At 43.6% G+C, this 22,587-nt stretch overlaps 1 protein-coding gene across 1 annotated transcript; it reads right to left on the minus strand.

Moving 5' to 3' along the window:
- Positions 1 to 13,589: 13,589 nt before the first annotated feature.
- Positions 13,590 to 17,365, minus strand: CCN2 (cellular communication network factor 2). Its single transcript, XM_081855369.1, has 5 exons — positions 17,045 to 17,365; positions 16,667 to 16,886; positions 15,964 to 16,221; positions 15,583 to 15,794; positions 13,590 to 15,006 (listed from the first exon to the last, which is right to left on the minus strand). Exons 1-5 carry the CDS (start codon positions 17,108 to 17,110, stop codon positions 14,710 to 14,712), a joined length of 1,053 nt encoding a protein of 350 aa, XP_081711495.1. The 5' UTR covers positions 17,111 to 17,365; the 3' UTR covers positions 13,590 to 14,709.
- Between the last annotated feature and the right edge of the window lie 5,222 nt (positions 17,366 to 22,587).

Here is a 22,587-nt window from a genome sequence, read left to right on the forward strand (position 1 = left end):
GTTGTTTTGCAGAATGTACTGTATGTCAAATACTTATAGAAAGAAGACGTTTCTGATAGCTTTGTAATAGCTTTGTAATATTTGCTGAAAAGAAAAGAAAAAATCACTAGCATATTTGTACTGCCCACTCCCTTTTCTGGAAATTGAAAAAATACTGATTTTAAGATACTAGTCCTTTTGAGCAACACATATTTGCTGGCTAGATTTGCTGGTACTGCTTTAAAAAAATAGGGAGAGATTATCATTTGTCATAAAGGTTCCCTTTCCTCTTTGAGATGAGGGGAATCATTTAACTCAAACAGAAGAAAAGTAAATCCATATATACCACTCAGTGTTAAATGCTGTTTTACACCTAGAAGATTATTCCAATTCCATTTGCCAAAAACCCTAATGCTGGCTGATCCCAACAACTCCAACGTAGAATCCGCTTTGGGTATGGGATAGGCATCAGGCGTGGTGATCTTATTAATGCTTCTGAAGACTGTACAAAATCTAATAGGCCCACCTTGCTTTGAAATGGAAACCACTCGAGAGGACCACATGCTTAGAGATTCCTTGATCGCACCTAACTCTAACATCTCCTTTATTTACAGATAGAGATAGGTAGCCGTGTTGGTCTGCCATAGTCAAAACAAAACAAATTCCTTCCAGTAGCACCTTAAAGACCAACTAAGTCAGTTCTTGGTATGAGCTTTCGTGTGCATGCACACTTCTTCAGATACACTGAAACAGAAGTTTCCAGACCCTTCTATATAGTGAGAAGGTGGGGAGGGGTATTACTCAGAAGGGTGGTGGGAATGGGTGATTGGCAGATAGCTGTGATGAGCCTGTTGACGACTCTTAACGACTGCAATAGGTCTTACAGGAAAAAGCAAGGGGTGAAAAGGTGAAAAATGGCTTTGTCATGTATAATGAGATAAGAATCCAAGGTCTTTGTTCAGACCAGGTTTCTCCATGGTTTTAAGTTTGGTGATAAGTTGTAATTCAGCAGCTTCTCTTTCCAGTCTATTTCTGAAATTCCTTTGTAGTAAAACAGCTACTTTGAGATCTTGTATAGAATGTCCTGGGAGATTGAAGTGTTCTCCTACTGGTTTCTCTGTCTTGTGATTCCTGATGTCCGATTTATGTCCGTTTATTCTTTGGCGTAAGGTCTGGCCTGTTTGTCCAATATAGAGAGCTGAAGGACACTGTTGGCATTTTATGGCATACACAATGTTAGACGATGAGCAATTAAATAGTCCCGAGATGGTATGTGTGATGTTGTTGGGGCCAGTAATGGTGTTGTCCGGGTGTATGTGGCAGCAAAGTTGGCATCTGGGTTTATTGCAGGCTCTGGTGCCAGTGTCCGTGTTAGGTCTGGTTGTAGTATTATTGTGGGTTAGGAGTTGTTTAAGACTGGGTGGCTGTCTGTAGGCAATGAAAGGTCTTCCTCCCAGAGCTTGAGAAAGAGAACTGTCATTGTCCAGGAGAGGTTGTAGATCTCTGATGATGCGTTATACTGTTTTAACTTGGGAGCTGTATATGATGACTAGAGGTGTTCTGTTATTTTTTTGGGGGGGTCTGTCTTGTAGCAAGTTCTCTCAACATCTCCTTTATTTACTTCCTTATCTTTTCCAGCACTTTTCCATTCACATGCTAAAGATTTCAGCATATTCACTCAGGACTTTCACAATTTCCTTTTAACTTGTTCAGGAATTCACTGTTACAAGGGAATGCTGGACTAGATGGGCCTGATTCAGCTTCCGATGTACTTAAGTTGCCTTCTGTAAAGGTGATCCCAGTCACACTCAGTGCTAAGTATTACCCACCACACAGAAATATGCACGCCTGGTGAAACAGCGCCACCAGGTGTTCTGGACACAACATTTCATGAGCTTTTGAACACATCAAAACACAAACAAGTTCTGAAGCATTATTTTTTCCAAGACTTTATAGAATAAAATGTGGGCTTCATTTTTTTATGGCGATTGTTTGCCACTTTAAAATATTCATTTTGCTAATCAAAGTGACATACCATTGCAACATGAAGCCCACATTTTATTCTATAAAATGTCTTTAAAAAGAAAAATATCTCTGCTTGTCTGCTTTAGTTGGCAGATAAGATATACAGCGTTTGCCAACCTAGTGCCTTCCAGATGTTTTTGATTACAATTTCCCTTTCCCCCAGTCAGCATTTATTTTACAAATAAATACAAATATTTATTTTACAAAATTTGTATGTCACCTAATTGTAAATAACCTTCCTAAGTGGTTTACGATTAATTTAACCAGTAATGCTAATATAATTCTCCTCCTCCTTCTTTTTCTTCTACGATCCCTCATAGCCGAGTAAGATTTGTCTTCCATAAACACGGTTTTAAAAGTTAGTCCGTAAGTGACTGTGGAGGCTAATTCTGGATCCACACGTCCCTCCATGGTAGGGACATAGGTTTCTGGGTGGGAGTTGATCACAGTGGGGGCTTTCCAAATGTGCCTTCCTCTTGGCACATTTCTCCCTTTCGTCCTGAGTTCAAGCTTCTTCAAAGTCCATGACACCTTTGGTAAAGGCTGTTCTCCAATTGGAGCACTCTCAGGCCAGTGTCTCCCAGTTGTCAGTGTTTATGCTACATTCTTTTAGACTTGCCTTGAGAGAGTCTTTGAACCGCTTTTGTTGACCACCAGCATTAAGCTTACTATTTTTAAGTTTGGAAGAGAGTAGTTGCTTTGGAAGCTAATAGAATTATGCTGCCACCAACGTACATAGTTGTTGTAAATGGTAGCTGTGCTTCTTTTGCATACACTTAAGCTCTAATTCAGGCATGGGGAAACTCCTGGCAGAAGTCCTCAATTGGCCCTTGAAGACATTGTTCCCAAGCCATGGCCACCTGCCCCACACTTGGCACCATATGATGTCAGTTGTGGGATGGACAACGCCAAGACAGCAAAGGAGTAACCTGGAGGCCTCAAGTGTTCTCTCAACTGTGAGCTGCACTGGGATTGGCTCCACTCAGGAGCTCCAGAATCCTGCCGTAAGTGCCAAATGCGAGTCCACATAGTTCATCTCCAATTGGGAGCTTTTCAGCTCTAGTCGTGAGCAATGCATCTGGGATTGTCTCCTGTCACCAGCATTTTGCCTCCTTTGTAGGCTAGCTTCTATTCAAGTCATTCTGCAAATGCTTGCTTTGAAATAAAAATGCGTAAACAAAGGAACTTTTTTCCTTTGCTGAGCAGCTTGAATTTAATTAGTTCTAATTGAACTGCCACCAACTATGCTTTTTGCACTTCATTGCCATGTAACGGATGGTGCCTTTTAACTTTTCATCTTCTATATACCCATTTGTATATATCAACCAACTGAGGATCATGCTGTGCATCTGGTGAAGTGGACTCTAGTTCACAAAAGCTTGTGCCATAATTAAATGTGTTCGTCTTTTAAGATTCAGCAAGATTCTTTGTTGTTCTAGTCAGCAGACTGAGACAAATGGATGGGTTGGGAAGTGTTACATTGTTATAACTGTTCTCTATAATCTGGGCAGAGGCAAAGGGCTAAGTTTCAGTATTATCAGTGATGTTTAGGTGTGAATTTAAAAGCCACAACCAATTGTTGTGCAGTGGCAGTAAAGGCTGCCACTAGGGGTGGAGGAGAAATTCAGTTCAGTAAATTTATCAAATTTGCACTTTTCAAAAGAGAACAGAAGCACAGCCATCCTTCTCTCTTACCCGAATTTCACAATGCAGTTCCTCAACCACTGTTTACAAAAATGCATATGTTAGGGGAAAGTATGCTTAAAAATGAAGATGTTGGTGAAATAACATACAGAAACTCATGATATCAGGGAAAATTGCATGCAAAAATGTGTGTGTTAATCAAAACTGCATATAAAAATGTGTTTATTAGGAGAAAAATCTCTTGAAAATGCTGTGTAATTTTCATGAGAACTGAACTTTAGGGGGAAATGAGAAAGAGGATGGAATCTGACAGATCATTTCATCTTTAGCTGCTACATAAGTTTCTGTCACATATTCCATCCAAATTGTGGAAAATATACAGAAGATGTACATTTATTTACATCTTTAATTAGCTACGTTTTTCTGCTCCCCTGAAAAGTGTGAGTCATCGTAAATGGAGCGCTTTTTTAAAAAGCCCAACAGTAGCAACCAGTACTTGACAAGAAAAAGCACTTTTACCTATTTCCCCATTGGTGGGCCAAAATATATGGGGCACTAAATACTTTGAATGCTTCCAGATTGAGGGCCTTTGGTGCTTCCTAATCAGTCCATGTGCTGCATATGCAAGTACATTGGAAAACCTGCACTATTGGGCTCCCTCCACATGTCCTCCAGCATGTTCTGGCCACACAAAGAGCATGATTCTCTTCCCATTTTCTCACAGGCCCTCGTTGTTGTTGTTGTTTAGTCTTTTAGTCGTGTCCGACTCTTCGTGACCCCATGGACCAGAGCACACCAGGCACTCCTGTCTTCCACTGCCTCCCGCAGTTTGGTCTTTAATGGTTGCTTCCATCTATCTGGAGTTGTTCTCTTCCCTCAGTATGAGACAGAAGTTTATGCAGAGTGAACAGCTTCCTTTTCCCCACTTCCCGGCCCGAGGCTGTTCTGTGGCTCTACCACAGGAGGGCAATATGACCAACTATTCAACATTTTCTATGGCGAGCAGCACCAACAAGAGTAAATACGCATATGCAGGCAGTTTTGGCATTAGGAATGGTACAGTTGAGGGCAGTATGTAAACTGGAACATGGACCCCCTTACTCTTTCCTGAGACTTCTCAGGCAATCATTCCAAAATATTCTTTCTCAGTGTGACTTTGAATGCTGCTCTGTGGAGTGCTCCTTTTCAGAGTGCCAGCATGTCTTTTATCATTCCATCCTCCGTCCCCCATTTTCTACCTTCCCCTCCAAAAGCCAGTCAACATTCTGTCACCAGTGAACATGCTCAGTTCTTACAGACTCAGAGCTCCTGGCTTTATTTTTCCCAAAAGGTTTCATTAATATGCCATCCTGCCTCCAAAGGAACTTAGAGCAGCAATTCAGCAATGCTGGAAAATCAGCCTGAGTGCTTCATGAGTCTGGGTTTCCCACTTTCAAGTCCTATACTCCAGCCAAGGAGTGGGGAACCTGTGTCCTTCCAAATATTCGTCCCCAACTCTCATTAACCATGAAGCAGCATGGCCAATGGTCCACAATAACGGGAGCTGTAGTGCAGCAATATCTGCAGGGCCACAGGTTAGTCCGGTCCCTGGTGTAGGCACTGGGGTTCAGTGGCTCGGAATAGAGGTTGTCGTTATTGTTTTTAATCCATTATTTTGTGTTTGAGGTTACAGGGAAAGGAAAATAGGTGGTACTTACCTCCCTCCCTTTCACTACTGGGAGTCTCTGCTGGATAAAAACCCCTTCCATTAATAGAAGAAACCCTGGATCTAAGCAATTTTCTCCCCTTGTTTAATCTTCTCTCTATTGTCTTGCAGCTTGTAAGCTCTTCAGGGACAGGAGCAGTCGCCTTATTACTCTGTAAAGTTCTGTGCACGTAAAACATGTAATATCCATTGGCCACACAAAATGAATTTTACTTCACTATTTCTGGTGTATTCAAAACTGCTCACAAATAAAAGAGATGAAATACATTGGAATATAACCTGACATTAGAAGCAAAAATATTAAAACACGTTAAAAGTAGAGCACATGTTTGTTTGTTTTTCTTATTAATCCAATTCAGAGATCTTTGCACATTTCTCTGTCAGCACATGCATGCTATTGTAAGTGAGGATCTCCTGTCAGATAAATAGCTGGTGTGGTCATCTTTGCCAACAGCTATCACCGGTTGAAGCATTAGAAAGAACGGATTAGCTTGAGGCCTCCGCCCCAATAAATAATTACCAGTTTCATGATGTGAACACAACCTCAGTTCAGGAACAACATGTCAACACTTTTTGCTCGATGTTGGACATATGGGCAAAACAATCCAATGCATATACCCCTCACTGTGCTGGATTAGATAGCAATGTCCTTCCAGCCTCCCCTAGCTGCCCAACAAAGCCAGCATAAAGTCCCAAAATGGCAGGGTGGGGCTGAGCTGGTTTCAGTGCCATCATATCCTAGTGTTGGGCCCAATCTGGGCCAAGCCATCCTGCACCTTTTGTTTCCACCATGTACATCTGGGCTGTGGATGCAGTGCTAGCCCCACCAGTGGGAAGTTCTCTTAGAATGTCAATGGTGCCCACCTGATAGGCTACAGAACTGAGTTCCGGCAAGTCCCGGCTGGGAAAAAGCCTTGGGGACATTTGAGAAGAGGCATGCAGGGCAGAAGGAAGATTCACAGTGGAAGCCTCCTCCTCTGTGTTGATGGGCCTTCCTTCACCAGAAGCTTATGTGTCCTTATTTATGCTTCAGTTAAGAATGGTGCCCTTCCCCAGAGTATAAATAGATTTACCATAGTTGGTATGAGCAGTTGCTGCAATATTGGTCCAAGAAAATAAAATAAAAGGAAACTGATACAACTTGGAGAAACAGATCTAATAATAGACATAAATTTATGGGGTAAGAACCTTTGGCTGCAGATGTCAACATGCCTGCATTGGCATTACGTATGCTAAAATTATAGATGTCAGCTTTATGATCGATGAAGCAGAGGACATCTACACAATCTATCTTTATTCACTTCTGGTCTACTTCTCGAATGGCGTGAAGTTTCACAGTGAATGCATATTTCTCTTTCTTTCCCCACCCGCTGATCTATATTGAATGTGTGGCAGTGCTATTCTGAAATCTTGACCTGAATAACTTGGATCTGTCACAGACCTCACTGCATGTTCACTGTGCACATGGGAGGGGGAGATATTAGCATATCCTGGATTGCTCTACCCGTTAGCAAGTCATTTGTCTCAGGCGGTGGATTTTATGGGCTGGCAGATCAGTGCCTCCCCGGCTCATCTGCTCCTGCCTCAGGACTACAGTCCTTGCCCACATCTGAGCCAACCACCTCCCAATGCTGTTTTTGCTGGCCTGACATTTATAGTTGCTAAGGTGGTAGTCAAGGGCTTTGTCAGCCACCACTCCCAGCCTAGTGGACTATAGGAGTGCTGCCACTGCTTGTCCATGGCTTATGCTCCTAAAGGTCTGCCTAGGCCACTCACCTGTGCCTCAGTCTGAGGGAGGGTAATGTGGGTGAAATAGAGGCAGTGTGGGTGAGGTGGCCCCGGAGAGCTTCACAGTATATTACAGTGACATTTTTTTTTTAAAAAATGTGAATGCCAAAGTGGTGGTGACCTGAGCACTTTCCAAGGTCACCTTACTTACAATGCCTCAGTCTGAGCAAAGACTCTATGATACTCAGAGCAGTACAGGGGCAAGATAGCCCCAGATGAGGTGGGTTGTGGAGGAATCAGAAGTGAGCAGGCAAGAGGAAGATTGGTAGCTCGGTGGCCTCAGGTGGCAAAACATTTTGCTTCTCCCGAAGCATATCCTTCACATGTGGGGAGAAGCCTGCTGCTGGAAGAGGTCAGGAAATCAGAAATGTGTAACTCCCCATCAGGCTAGGTATATCCACCAACAAATGCTCCAATAGTATCCCTATTTTTGACAAATTTAAATGTATTGTTTAATATTTATATTTATGTTCTACTTTTGCATGAGTATCACCTCAATTTGCAAAACCTTTGAACGTATCTAAATACAGTGCAGTTAAAAACATAAAACAAAACAGTGCAGTCCTAATCATGTTATTCAAAAGTCCCTTGTAAGTGTGCTTTGGAACAAACCATTACAGTGGTACCTCGGGTTACAGATGCTTCAGGTTACAGACACTTCAGGTTACAGACTCCGCTAACCCAGAAATAGTACCTCAGGTTAAGAACTTTGCATCAGGATGAGAACAGAAATTGTGCAGCAGGGGTGTGGCGGCAGTGGGAGGCCCCAGTAGCTAAAGTGGTGCTTCAGGTTAAGAACAGTTTCAGGTTAAAAACGGACCACCAGAACGAATTAAGTTCTTAACCCGAAGTACCACTGTACAGTGCAAGTTGAACCACATCTATTCAGAAGTCAGTCCTATTGAATTCAGTGGGACTTACTTGCAGGGTTGCAGCCTTATTGTGGTTACAGAACAGGTTGTCTTAAGACATCTTTGGCATTTCCTGTTTCAAGTCAGTCTGAAAATGTGGCATTTTGGTAACTTCCATTTATGGACATGTAGTGGAAATCCAGAAGGGTTTTTGTTTTTTGTTTTTAAAGGGGTGGGGGTGGGTGGGAGATGGAAAAATGAAGTTAAGAAAATATTAACTGAGCTCTTTCTGTTCTCAGGTTCCTCTTGTTTTTTGGGTACAGTTTTACATTGCCTTTTCTTCCCAGTTGGCTGGATGGACTTCTTGGTAACTGTTTCCATATGTTAAGAACATAAAACATAGGATAATCTATTGAGTTAAGGCCACACCCAGCCCATTTTCTAATTAGGGCAACAATCATGCCCTAAATGTATAAGATTCAAAAGGCAGCATTTTGTTGTGGGTTCAGGGCTAGGGTGATGTTGTTCACCTTGTTGGTTTTATGCCTTTCATTATATTGATAGCAAAAGTGCTTTTTTATAGCACTGTGTGTTTGGGAAAGGACTTACAGTATTAAGAAAGAATGCAAATTACCTAACTGGGGTTTACTCTTTCTAGAAAAAGCACTAAAAAGGAAGAAGCAAATTTTCTGAAGTGGCTCCAGCTTCTTCATGAGTCAGACAAATGGATTCCATTCAAGAGACTTATTTATTTCTAAGTGGCTATGGATTGTGGTTCATTCCTTAATTCATGCCTTTGGACTATTATAACATCACTAGCATTGACAGCAGCAAATATGGAAGCATAAGAGCTGGACAACACTAATTATTTGATACATTTATGCCCTACCTCCAAGGTGACGTACCTCACTATTGCACCCCCCCCCAATTTTATCCTTATTTCAACCTTGTGAGGTAGCTTAGGCTTAGAGATAGCGAATGGTCCCATTTCACACAGGAAGTTTATGATTGACTGGGGATTTTTGAACCTACGTCTCCCCACTTTGTCTCCAACACACTAACCACAACACCACACAGCAATTGGCGTTGTGGGTCTGAGCCATGAAATCACCCTCCTGACAAAGCATCACTGCAGCTTACCTGCATGGGGCACGCTGGTGTTGAGGTCAGGGTTGTTGGAGAAAAACAAATACATTTAATTCTCTTGAGCATCTAGTTAATGTTTCTTTAAAGCACACAAAGGCACTGTTTGTCTAGCAATGTAGCCAGCCCTTGTTTGTAGTCTCTCTGTTTAAGTTAACTCTGCCCCTAAAAGCTGAACCATTTTGTTTTCTCTCTCCTGATATGCTGATACAAGGGCTGAATCTACACTGATCTGTAAAAATGCTATTTAAAAACGTTATATAGCTCTCAATGCAGCACCCTCTGGTGTCACATTTTTATAAAGCATTGTTAACGTTATAACCGATCAGTATAGATTCACCCAAGATGTCTGCTATTTCTCTCTTTCATCTCTACTCATCCCATAAATAGTTTCTTTCATGATAATCTGCTCCTTCATGAATAAAGCCTTTGAACTCCAGAAGCTGTAAAGTGATCATTTCTATATAATTCATCCAGGCTGCAAGCTCTTCTAACAAGGGTTGCATGGATACATGGGCAAAGCCAATCCAGTGCTTCTTGCACAGCCACAACTTTGCTATTGCCCTGCCCTAGCCGAGTCTGATTTGTGTAAGCTTCAGTGCTGCTGCTGATGGGGGGGCTCCACACCACCATTCCAGCTGCTACTGGTACTACCCAGGCTCTCAAGTACTTGAGTCCTTACAAAAATGCTTCTCTCTATTGATCACATCTGCATTGCAATGGATACTGAAGTAAAAACTTGGGGAAATCAACATGATTGCTCCTGGCACAGTCAAGTGTGACACATTTATAGACAAAGATTATTCTAGCTGGGTTTTGAGGAATAGCCAACACCTCCCCTTGTGTAACTCACACATCCAGCTAGGAAAGTAACATCACTTCATGAATCACAGCAGATTAACTGCCAAACAATCACAGTAGATTAATGTCTGAGTTTGGATGAGAAATTGTCAATGCCAGCAGGTGGTGTGGAGTTAAATAGAAAGGCTTCATTCCTTCTCTCTCTCCTGCAACTTCTGCCCCTGCAAAGAAAGCAGTGAGGCCCATCACTGCCCAGTCAGAGACAGTAGTGAAAACAAACAAACAAACATGCTAACAAAAAACATATATGAACCCCAATAATGTCTCAGTCTTGGCCAACCCTTTGCTCCCCAGTTGAATGATTCTACAGTCACCATCCCTAGGTAGAGACAGAGAGCCAAAGTGATGCATTGGATATAGTAGTATGGACATGAAGAGGAGATGAATTGAATTGAATTCACATTCCCTGCCTCAGATATGGTATCACTAGGTGACTTTTCCACCTGTCATGTTCTCTCAAAGAAGTCTTCTTCTTCTTCTTCTTCTTCTTCTTCTTCTTCTTCTTCTTCTTCTTCTTCTTCTATCTTGCTAAGAAATATCACTATATTTTCTTTATGGGATTGTCCTCAAACAGGTGGGTCCACAGTACCTGCTATGAATTTGGGGCCAAGCTGACACCACATTTCTTACAAAGACCAAATCAATTTCTATGCGGAAGGCTCTAGCATACCCTATTTACATGGAATAACCTCCTGGATGTAGCCCTGAATGCTTGGATGAAAATCTGGAGGTGGAAAGGAGAAATAAATAAAACTCATGAGTTTGGGGTTTTGTTTTGTTTTTAGTTTCTGGTAGGACAAATATTTCCTCGATAATAGAACTGTGATGGCTCTACCAAATGAGCTAGGTAAAGGTAAAGGTACCCCTGCCCGTACGGGCCAGTTGTGTCCGACTCTAGGGTTGTGTGCCCATCTCACTTAAGAGGCCGGGGGCCAGCGCTGTCCGGAGACACTTCCGGGTCACATGGCCAGCGTGACGAAGCTGCTCTGGCGAGCCGGCACCAGCGCAGCACACAGAAATGCCGTTTACCTTCCCGCTATAAAGCGGTACCTATTTATCTACTTGCACTTAGGGGTGCTTTCGAACTGCTAGGTGGGCAGGAGCTGGGACCGAAAGACAGGAGCTCACCCAGCCATGGGGATTCGAACCGCTGACCATGCGATTGGCAAGCCCTAGGTGCTGAGGTTTTACCCACAGCGCCACCCGCGTACCAAATGAGCTATGGTATGTTAATTGCTATGTATCTGTGTGGTTAAAAGTTTATTTCAGTAACTTATACTATGTTTCATAATCTCTAGATTGTCTCAATATAGGGCCAAGCCCTCCTGTTTTATGAGCACATGGCAGACATGAGTCAAATAGAGGAGACAGATGTGAGAGGGAGTTTGTTCTGGAGATGTACACAAACAAATATGCATCACATCTAATTCTTTGCCATCTGAAAAGAAAGTGGGAACATGTCACAGGCAGCAACAAATTGTGCTGGGAGGATCCTTGGTGAATTTGGGACATGTGGAAGTTCTTTTCTGTGAGTAAGCATCGGGCTGATTCCAACTTGATTTTTGCCTTTTTGCTTTTGAATTTTCAGGGCAGCAACACACAAGACTGGAGAAGTACAGAATTATTTTTTCCTCTCTTTCCTACAGAAACAGTAAAGACATCAGTAGGGTCAAGCCATGTTGCCCCATAAACAAAGGAAATGAAGATAGACAAGGTGGTAACAACAAGCTTTACAATGAACTGTTGTATGGGTCTTTTCATGAGATCTAATTTAATCCTTAGATTGTATCTAATCTCTGCAAGCCACAGAGATCTCAAAACACCTGCGCTGCAGACTGGAATAATTATAGGGCAATGTGTATCCTGCAGGTGATGACAGTGTTGCTATTATTTTTAGATGGGACTGTTAAGATACTTTCTTCCTTTAAAAGTAGGGGTATTTCTTATGCAGATATTTACTCCAACCACAGCAATGTAAAAACCAGCCTTCCACAATCAGTTGAAGGACTGAATAATTAGCAATTTACAGACTGTGTTCATTGACTTATGGGATCATTCTCTTTTTAATCCCCATCCTCTCTGCAGTGGAAAGGTGCTATCGCTGGACTACTAAAGCACTTCTTCAATAATTTTAATGGGATACTGTTCTTCCCTATATTTGCTCCTTGGGGCACGTCCGCTATAGCAATGAGTTTCCACCATTCCAATGATCATGCAGAGCTGGCCAAAAACATTCCACTCCCTAAGGGAGTTGTACATGATGCAGTTGGATTGGCAGTGAGGCAGAGTGCAACCCCTTCATTTATTTTCATGCAAGAAAGGTCTTCCAATTGATCAAAATGAATGGGAGGTAGGAGGGTTGGTTGGAAAAAATTGATGACTCCAGAGAACTGACTTTGATGAGATTTATGTGACTTTGCTGGCTCAAACCTTGGGAAACTTGCTGCAGGGAAACCTAGAGTGTAATCTGGATTGGCTAGTGTCAATGAGAAGCAGATTGCAAATTTGAGGCTTCAATCCTGTGCATGTATGCTTGGGGCTAAGTCCCATTGAACCACTTCTTGCGTAGGGTTATATATCGGGTTAAATCTAAGTTTTGCCACTGAATGAAATTCAAGTCTTGCATGTATTATTTATGCTCCTTCACAGACTGAATTATTAAGACAAAAACAACATAGAAAGCAATTTAGTATCATGTGACTAGTGACTTAGCAGCACAAGGAAGTTTCAGGATAGTGGGTGTCTTTTTCTTTCTAAAAGCAGAGCTGACAAAATGACCATATGTTAGTTTTTGAGGACTGAAAACCTGTTTACATGTTACATGTTCAGCAGTGTTGGCCAGCTGACATCTGGATGCTTTAGCTGAGATTCCTGCATTGCTGGGAGTCCCTTCCAACTCTACAATTCTATGATCTATGTCCAGTAACAAGGCTATACACAATATTGTTCTTGCCAGCTTGTATATGGGCAATTAGCCTCCCAGCTCGTTCTCCTGCTTAAGCCTTCCGTTCATTCCAGTGTGCAGAACTTATTGCACCCCGCCAACAGGTTAGATACATCAAGGAATACCTCCCATTGGAGTGTAGGCCATGGTGCTATCAGGGCAGGACTTTAGGGCAGAAGTCCAGGACCCCACTCAGCAGAAAAAGAAGGGCCCTCAAATGAAGCACAGCTGGCTTGCCACACTGGAAAGTCATTCACATAACCATCCAAAAAAGTAGAGGGACATGTGTAAGCCCAGCCCAGAGCAGTTAGTGTGGAGGACTGGTGGCATTTACCTGACTTCCGGCTACCAGCGTTACCGTGCTTTACTGGAAGGGAGGTGGGAAGTGGTGGGTAGGTCATAGCAGTGCAAACACACTGGCAGGAACAGCAGATTTTCGCATGGCTGCCAATGCTGTGGCAGAGGCAATCTCCCCTCCACCTACCTCATCCCATGGTAAGATGAAACAATGCAGGTGACATGAGGTGAGGAAAGGACTGCTGCCCCCACTTTTCATGGAGCACTACTGGTCCAGAGTGTAAATATTACTGAGCTGCTGCCATTTCCAGTAACTGCCCGACCCAATAAAATCATGATAAGCACAAGTCAATTTATATAAAAAATAAAATACTTTATTTTTTTTCCAACTAGAAAGGTGCAGACATGTAACTTTTGGTCACACTTCTCAACAGGTAACAAAACTGTTCCCAGGTGGAAAGATTGGTCAGCTAACAAATAAGCCACTCATTTCGCTACAGTCCATGTACGTTCATTAAGGCAGAGAGAATCCGATTTCCCTCTCCTTGTCCTTGATTTGATGATGAGCTTCGCAAGGACTCTGCTGGTGCATCTTGTTCAGCAAAGCATCATTTCGTTTCACACCCAACCCCACTAACTGAACTTCCCAAAGAGAATCTATTTCATGTGTTAAATGAATGCATTGGATTGTATTTGAATGATAAAGCCTTGAATTGTAAAAAAAAGATGAGGCTAACACTGATGTATCAAAGCATTAACACAAAAGGGAATAAAACTTTAAATTAACTTAGATAACTGTACAATATATATATATATATATATGTACACACACACACACACACACACACACACACACACACACACACACCAGTATTTACAAGATCGTAATATTACAATATTAATTAAAAAAAATCTAGCTTGTGGCAGGCAAATTCATTGCCACAAGCTGTCCAGTCTAATTCCGATTCAGTCTGAACAAACCATTTGAATCAGAACTTCAAAGCAAAATTATTGCTGTTCTAACACAACACAATTACTTAGCACCTTGCTGGGTGAGAATTTCCAGTCCAGCACCTACCATCACGGAAAGTCGTGACAGTAGCCTTGCTAAGCGTCCTTTCTGATTGCACTATTTGGTGGAAGACATGCTAACACACCATGTAAAGGCTGCACGAGATGGCACATGTCCCCTTAAGTAATCCCTATACACCACCCCCATATACTCTGTTCTGAGGCACAACTTCATTGTCGTTCCTCACTGTCCATCTTATTATTACTATTTTTCCTTCAAACCAATGTTTGGGGTCAATAGACAGTTTTGTCTGAAATCACATAGAACATTCTGCTTTTTGTTTCCCCCCGAAAAGCAGACATTTAAATACCTTGTGCTATCGAATCACGTTTTACAAAATGAGATGCAAATTATTAAGTTCAAGTTGACCGTCAAGTTTTTCAAAGTCTCTTTTTGGGCTTTATGCCATGTCTCCATACATCTTCCTGGAGTAGACCGACTCAAAGATGTCGTTGTCTCCAGGGCAGTTGTAGTGACACGCACAGGTCTTGATAAACATCATCCTCTTCTTCATGACCTCCCCGTCGGGACACTTGAATTCCACAGGGAGGGTGGCTGTTCTGTGAGGGGTGCAGCATCGGCCATCGGTGCAGACGCCGCAGAACTTGGCCCGGTAGGTCTTCACGCTGGTGCAGCCAGACAGCTCAAACTTGATAGGCTTGGAGAACTTGGGAGTACGAATGCACTTCTTTCCCTTCTGTTGAGAGAGGAAGAGAGAATTCATATGTTTACATATCAGCTACATTGACACACAATGAAGTCAATGATACCTAAGGATCTTAAATCTGGCTAGATTATGCCTAGTAGGTATAAATGGAGTCTCGCTTACTTCAATGGCATTTCCATCCACATATATCAGATTGTTCATGCCTAGTTCTCTTGAAAGTTTCACTCACGTTCATTAAGGTCAGCTCAAGGAACAACAACAGCCCTGTACAATGCATTCCCCCCCAGTGTTGTATCCAATGATGGCTTTGCCTTAGAGAGAAGTATTTCCTTTCCCTCAAGGTAGGGCACCTGATGTTCACTGAGCTCTCTAGCCCACTTAATCCCCCGGCCTCCTCTCCCTTAGAAGCTGGTTGTGGGGCCCATTGAAACAGAATGGGACACAATGCAGAGAACTGCTATAATTGGGTGGGGGAAGAGAATTTGAGTGAAGGCATGTTCCATTAAGGCCAAACCACTGGTGGATACAAACCCTTGTTCATAGCCAGCAAGTGGATCTTAACAGTCACTATGTAGAAGTGCTCTAGCAAAGCGGACCCCTATTTACCTTGATGCTCTCCTCCAGGTCTGCTTCACATGGCCTCACCATGCAAAGTCTGCTTTGCTTCTCCAGTCTGCAGTGGGCATTGTCATTGGTGACTCTGGTGGAGATGCCCATTCCGCAAGTCTTGGAGCAGGCACTCCATTCAGTGGTCTGGACCAGGCAGTTGGCACGCATCATGGATAGGTCAGGTCCATAAGTGTCCTCCAGTCTATAAGCTGGAAAAAGAACAGCAGAAAGGGTTTGATTCTAGCACTAAGAGCTCATTCAGAAGGTACCGAATCCATTGATTGAGATCACAGCATGGTAAAGGCAACCATACTCCAGAAAGTGCCCTGTGTAGGCTACCAACATGGAGAGGGGCATTGAGAGAGCAAACCTACTCACCAGCAAGAGCAGGTCCAACTGCAGTCTGTTCTTTGTCTTTGGGCTCATCGCACACCCATTCCTCGCAGCATTTGCCTGGCAGCTTCACGGTTCGTGGGTAAGGGCAGTCGGGGCTGGGCAGGCGAACACCCATGCTGCAGAGAGGCACACAGCCCACAGCCCCGTCCAGGCAAGTGCATCGGTATTTGCAGCTGCTCTGGAAAGACTCTCCGCTCCTGTAAACCATGCCTCCAAAGACACAGGGGGCGCCGTCCCTTGCTGCAAACAGAAAAGAGGAGCCATTCATTAAAAACAACAATCCTAGAGTGACCAAGGAGCCTAGATTTCAGCAGCTCTGCCTACACATAAAGAAAGTGACTGAACATTTTGGGCATGCAAGGATGGACTCCTGTCCTTGGATCTGCCACCTTTGTGCACACTGGGGCTCTGATGCCTTTAACAGCTGTGCAACAGGCAGAAATTCAACAGGGGAAGCTTTCTCTTGCTTGCTAGAGGAGACTGAAAGCCCCCCAGACCAATCACTTGCACCAATCTCTTCCATACACAAAGGGTGCTTTTTGTTTTAAGGCTGACTGAAGGAAGGGAAAGCATCTTAGGAACAAAAAGCTGGAATAGCGTCACTTTTCCAGGCACTAGAAGGGATTCCTCTCTGGACCTTCTCTGCTTCGCCCTTCCCCCTAGAGGCAAAACTCCGGGTACTCACCGGTGCAGACGCCGATCTTCCGGTTGGCCGGGGAGCCGAAGTCACAGAAGAGCCCCTTGTGAGGGTCGCAGGGGTCTCTCTCGGTGCACAGCTCGCCCAGCTGCTTGGCGCACACCCGGCAGCACCCGCAGCCGTCTTGCACCAGGCTGACGCCGGGCGGGCACTCGGGGGGCGCGGAGTCGCACTGGCACTGCCCGCTGCAGTCTTGGCCGGCCACGTCCTGGGGAGACACGGAGGGGGGACGGAGGGGTCAGGATCGGACCGAGCAGGCGGAGAGACGAGAAGCCAAGAAGAGGGCTCCGCACCCAGCCACCCAGCGCCCCTGATCCCGCCAAGCCAAGCTCGACCCCCGTCGAGGCCGAGTGCAGGGAGACTTACCCGGCTCCAGAGGGCGATGACGAGCGCCAAGGCGAAGCTGCGAAGGAGTCCCATCCTTGCCGGCATGTTCAGGGCGACAAAAGCTGCGCGGAAGCGGAGGGGTTCCTGGTCCGGGCGAGGGCTCGCAAAATCTCCCTGCCTGGGGCGAGAGAGGGTCGCTGCTGTCCGATCTGGCTTCGCTGGGTGCAGCCTTCGTGGGAAAGCGCCTTTCTTTGGTGCGGAGTCCGCTGGCCTGTCTTGTTCTCCGTCTTGGGAGCAGAGGAAGGTGGTTCGGTCTGAGTCTCAAGCCGGCGGCCCGGCGCTTTTTATACACTCCCGGCGCCCGGGACGCGCCAATCGGCTGAATGGAGTCCTACACAAACAGCGACATTCCTGACATTCTTCTCCACCTTCCTGCCTCATCAACTCACACCGGATTGATCCTGACCCCTTGACACTCCGCATTCCTCCTGTCTGAAAAAGCTGGCGCACTTCAGCGCACAAAAAAGGCGCTGTATTTTTCACCAACGAAAAAAAGAAGAGGGGAGGAAAAAAGCAAAAGGAGGGGGGGGGACTTTTCTCCCGCTCCCAGCCTAGATTCTTCCCACCACCACAGACCTGATTTATAGGACTTAAAAATATGTCTCTTTTGGAATACTCTCTCTCTCTCTCTCTCTCTCTCTCTCTCTCTCTCTCTCTCTCTCTCACACACACACACACACACACCTTTTTCAAAGGAATGGGCCAGGATTTCACACACACAAAAATCGCCCTCCAAATTGCATAAATCATATGTAAAGACACCGCCAGACCAAAGAAGAAAAGGATGAAATTATTTATTTCTTGGAAAGTATTATGATTTATAATAATAATCAGGGATCACATCTGAGACATTTCCAGTTTTAAGTTCACAGGATCCAAAAGAAAGTGCTTGCGAAAACGTTTGTGAAGGTGGAGTTCCACTTAATGGAAAATGTGAACCAAATGAATGGATTCTGTTAAAAAACATTGCCTCCGATCCCATCCAAACACTTGCCCCCCCCCCCCCATTTGAGTTTTTCCACATGTGCTTTATGAACAAACACATGAATGGATTAAAAGCTGAAATCATACAGTGTATTTGGAAACAAGATTCATCTCCCCTACACTTGCTGAGAATATTCCATTAAGCCAATAAAATCCAAGTGTGGAAACAATAAAAAGAGACTGTATTCTGTGCTAGGTAAGGGCAATAAATCCTAAGAGGCTGCTGTCTGAGACACACCTGGGAGTATGCCTCATTGAACTCAGCAGGGCTTACAACTTAGAAGACAGATTCTGCTTTAAGAACCCTGTTTATAAAACTTTTGCACTGCTCTTTGTGTGAGAAAGGGAGAGGACAGAGAGAGTGCGTCCACATTCCTTGTGATAGGAAGGGGTTCCATCTGCTACTCTTGATATTAATAGGGAGTGCCTATAGGGGGCATTGGTAGCTGGATGTTAACAGTGAAGTACACTTCACTGAGTGCATAAACACATAGTGGACTGTGGTACTTCTATTTCTCTGGATCTATTAAGATCTATCAAGCACATCTGTGTGATGCACAACTGGAATGAATGGGCATAGCACATCAGCAGCACTTGATGTGCATCACACAGATGTGCTTGATGGATCTTAACAGATCCAGAGAAATGTAAGTACCACAGACCATTATGTGTTTGTTTATGCACTCAGTTAAGTGCACATGAACTCTGAAACAGCCCTATTTCTTCCAATGGGGCCACTCTGGAGTAAATTGGTTGGGGTTTAGTGTCATTGACTGAATTCCCTAGCAATGTGAACGGCAAAAGTTCTGCTGCGCTTAATAGGTGTCAGCTTGGTCCCTTCTACATCTCCAAGATACAGTCTCTCTTTCTAGCTAGAGTCCTTCCAGAGAAACAGGTAAGAATGTGTGACATGATTCATCTCCTGCCATTAGTGAGGAGAGTTTAAGTGGGGGAAGGGGATATGTCCGGGTGGCGGCTGGTGGGGAGAGGTTGCCAGGATGGTTGCTAGGAACAAGCCTGGGAATTTTTCTTTCCTTTTCCTTTTTATCTGGCCAAGAAGGCACAATATTGAAGCCTGACAGTTTTCTGCAGATTTCTTCAGACGCTCATGATTGACTTTCTGGCTGTTACCACCACCCCACCTCCTTAACAACTTGGTATGCTTTCTGCAACAACAACAACAACAAAACAAAATAAAAAATATTTGGGGATGTTTCTTTTTTTAACACCTAAAGCAATATATTATGCAGTGTCTGCTTTGCAATTGACTGTGGACCACTGAATCATCCTGGGATATTTTCCCTAATAAGTACTTTCTATGAATAGAGAGAGGGAAAGGGAGACTATTTGCCCTGAAATTCTTGGCAGAATCAAGTGAGGCAGAATGGAAGATGTGGCTCCACTTTTCCCACTGCGTATGTACTAGTCATTCGTAAGCAAGACATTCCACCCAAGCACTTTTGGGCTCCTTAAACTTTCCCCCCAGTGCCTAAGCAAACAAAATAAAAAAAGAGAACCCATGGTATTTGTTGTTTAATGGCACAGATAGAGAGATGCTTTATTATGTTTCCCAGCTTGCACTTCCTCAAAGAGCAGTGCGGCATACACCGTTCCTCTCCCCATTTTGTCGTCACATCAGCCCAGTGAGGCACATTAGGCTAGGAAATTGTGGCTCGTTTGAGTTTACTCAATAAGCTTTGCAGCTGAGCAGAGACCTGAATCTGGGACTCAGTTAAGTTTGTGCATAGGCAACACAGAACTGGTCCCCTGTCCCGGGGTGGATCTACTATGAAACTAATGGATCTCAAACTTTAGGGCCCCTAATCCCAGAAGGGCCCCAGAAGTCACTTTACTCCATATTGCTTTTTAAAAAAGGGTCTAGTAGACCCCCATTTGAGTGGCACAACTCAAAGTTATTATTTTTTGTGCATATTTCAACAATTCCAGCGTTTGAGAGCTAGTATTACAGATACAAAGGTCATGAGGCATCAATTTTAATCAAAATTTGAGGGGGCCCCTCCCGCGTGACTCACAACCCCCCTTCCTCTTTACTGCCATAGTAGCTTTGTGCTTGTCTGTAGTACTGTGTATAAATGAGATATTGTGGAGAAAGTTGCGCCCATCTCAATGTTGGGGGTGGAAATAACAAAATATGGAAGCAGCACCATTGATCTTTAATAATAATAATAATAATGCTAAAAAAGAGAGCAAAATCTGAGATGTAGTAGTTAATGTGTATGTGGTGGTTTTTTTTAAAGGTGGTAATCTGTCATGGGACAACCCCACCGAAGACGATAACAGCAGTTACCCAAGCTTCAGGCCCCCTAAAATGTGGGTGTGCCATTGCCCTGTCCTCAGATTGGAAGTTCATCAGAATGTTTGCATGAGTCACAGTCTCTCAGCTGCTTAGCCTACACTACAGGGTCGTTGGGAAGCTTGAACATTGGTCTGAAAATGGTTGGTACTGGAATTGGAAGGATTAGCCAGTTATGGGCCTTTGAAGGTCTCTTGATAGTGGTTGTCAAACCTTACAGATCTGTCATTTGAAATTAGATCCATATGTAGCAACCTGTGTCCTCCACATCCCTCCGTTTCAAAACAAGCATGCACAGGAGATGATTTGGCTTGCAATCCATCCTCTTCATCTCTACCACCGTATAATATAGGATGTAGCCTCTTTCCAATACCACATTGGTTTTGTATAAAATAAAATCACCCCTTTAGCAGGAAAACCCCCCATCTCATTTGTAAAAATCCCATAAAAGGGAATTATGGTAAGTAATACATATTTCCAAATTTATGAGGCATCCCAAAACCTCTATTTACTTGGACAGCTGCAAGCAAAAGGCTGCACTTACCCAATTCTGAGTAAATAATAGACACACCAAACTATGCATAACATGCTTACGAAAATGGAAACTTTACCAGGTAAACAGAATGCCGCTTAAAAATGCCCAAATATGGTAGGTGATCTCTGGAAAGAGAAGGGTTTTTAAAATAAAATGATCATACTTACCGCAGACTCAGAAATGACTGTTTCGAAGGGCCAAAAGAAAAGGCTAGTAATTTAAGATGGCTTATGCCAATGAGCCACACACTAGAGGGAAGACAAAAATGAAGACTGCCAACTGGTGTGTGTGTGTTCATCAATCATCTGCCTTGATGGACTGATTCATCAATCAGTTATATTTAAATAAATTCTAACATGCTCACAAGAGAGGTGTGTTTTTTTTGGCGGGGGGGGGGTGGTGCTGAGGCCCACTGAACTCAGTAGGACATACTTCTCAGCAGGCAGGTATATTATAGAATTGCACCACATGCTGATTATAAATTAAAGCTTGCACCCTGTCTTACAAATTACCCTGTATAATTTACGGTCCATTTGGCCGCTTCAATTATGATCATTTCTAAGCATGAGCAAAAACATTCCACCCAAGTCATCCCAAGAAGAATTAAAATTTGGCGCACATCCTTGAAACCCAACAATCTATCCCTGGTTGAGCTGTTCTTAATAGCCTATTGGAATGTAGAAGGATGTGCAAAATCCCATGAAAAGTGTGTGTGGTGGGGAAGGGATAGGCTATGCTAAGCTGAATAAAAGCTTTATCTTTTCATGAAGTTTGACTGGAAACCAGTGAGTTTTCCATACAAACACGATCTATAGCAATTCATTGTCGAAACAAAACAAAAACTCCCAAAATACTATTTATCTGGTACTTTAGGGAGGGTGCTTCATAGAACCATAAAAGCTGGATTCCTCAAAGTAACCTAGTCTAATTCCCTGCTGATGCAGGAAAACCACCACAACAGCATCCCAATGGGTTGGCCCTCAGAGTTTGCTTTAAAATCTCCAGTGAGTCATCTCCTGCAGCAGTTCGTTCCACTGTTGAATAGCCTATACCACCAGGAATCTCTTCCTAATGTTGCACAGGAATAACAACAGTTTCAAATGGTGCTTTATTATGGGATACCATTTCAAACCTAAATCTGGTGTGTCTTTCATGGATCCGAAAGAAATTCAGTGGGCCTCATCTATATGTTGTTTTGCTCCATATGTGGTTGTTTTGTGCATGTTTTGTGCAGATTGGGCTATTGACAAAATATAAACTGGGGCCTGCATCACTAGCCTTTGTTTGGCCATGCTAAAGGAACTTCTGGCGCACCATCATTCATATTTACATATACATACAGTGGTATCTTGGTTTTTTAGTTTTTGAACATAATCCGTTCCGGAAGACCATTCGACTTCAGAAATGTTCGAAAACTGAGGCGCAAAGGGCAGTCTGCAAATTCAATAGAGAAAACTGAAGGGGAAAAAACTCAGTGGAAGCCATTGGACTTCTGAAAACGGAAGCATTTACTTCCAGGTTTTCGGCGTTCGGAAACTGAAACATTTGACTTCCGAGGCGTTCGAAAACCGAGGTTCCACTATATTTGTATATGTTTGCCATCTGTTATGGATGCTTAAGTTGAAATTCCTGCATTGCAGGGGGTAGGACTAGATGACCCTTGAGTCCCTTCCAGCTCTACGATTCTAT

The sequence above is a fragment of the Podarcis erhardii genome (genome assembly GCF_964252035.2).
Source record: "Podarcis erhardii genome assembly, chromosome: 3".
NCBI lineage: Eukaryota > Metazoa > Chordata > Lepidosauria > Squamata > Lacertidae > Podarcis > Podarcis erhardii.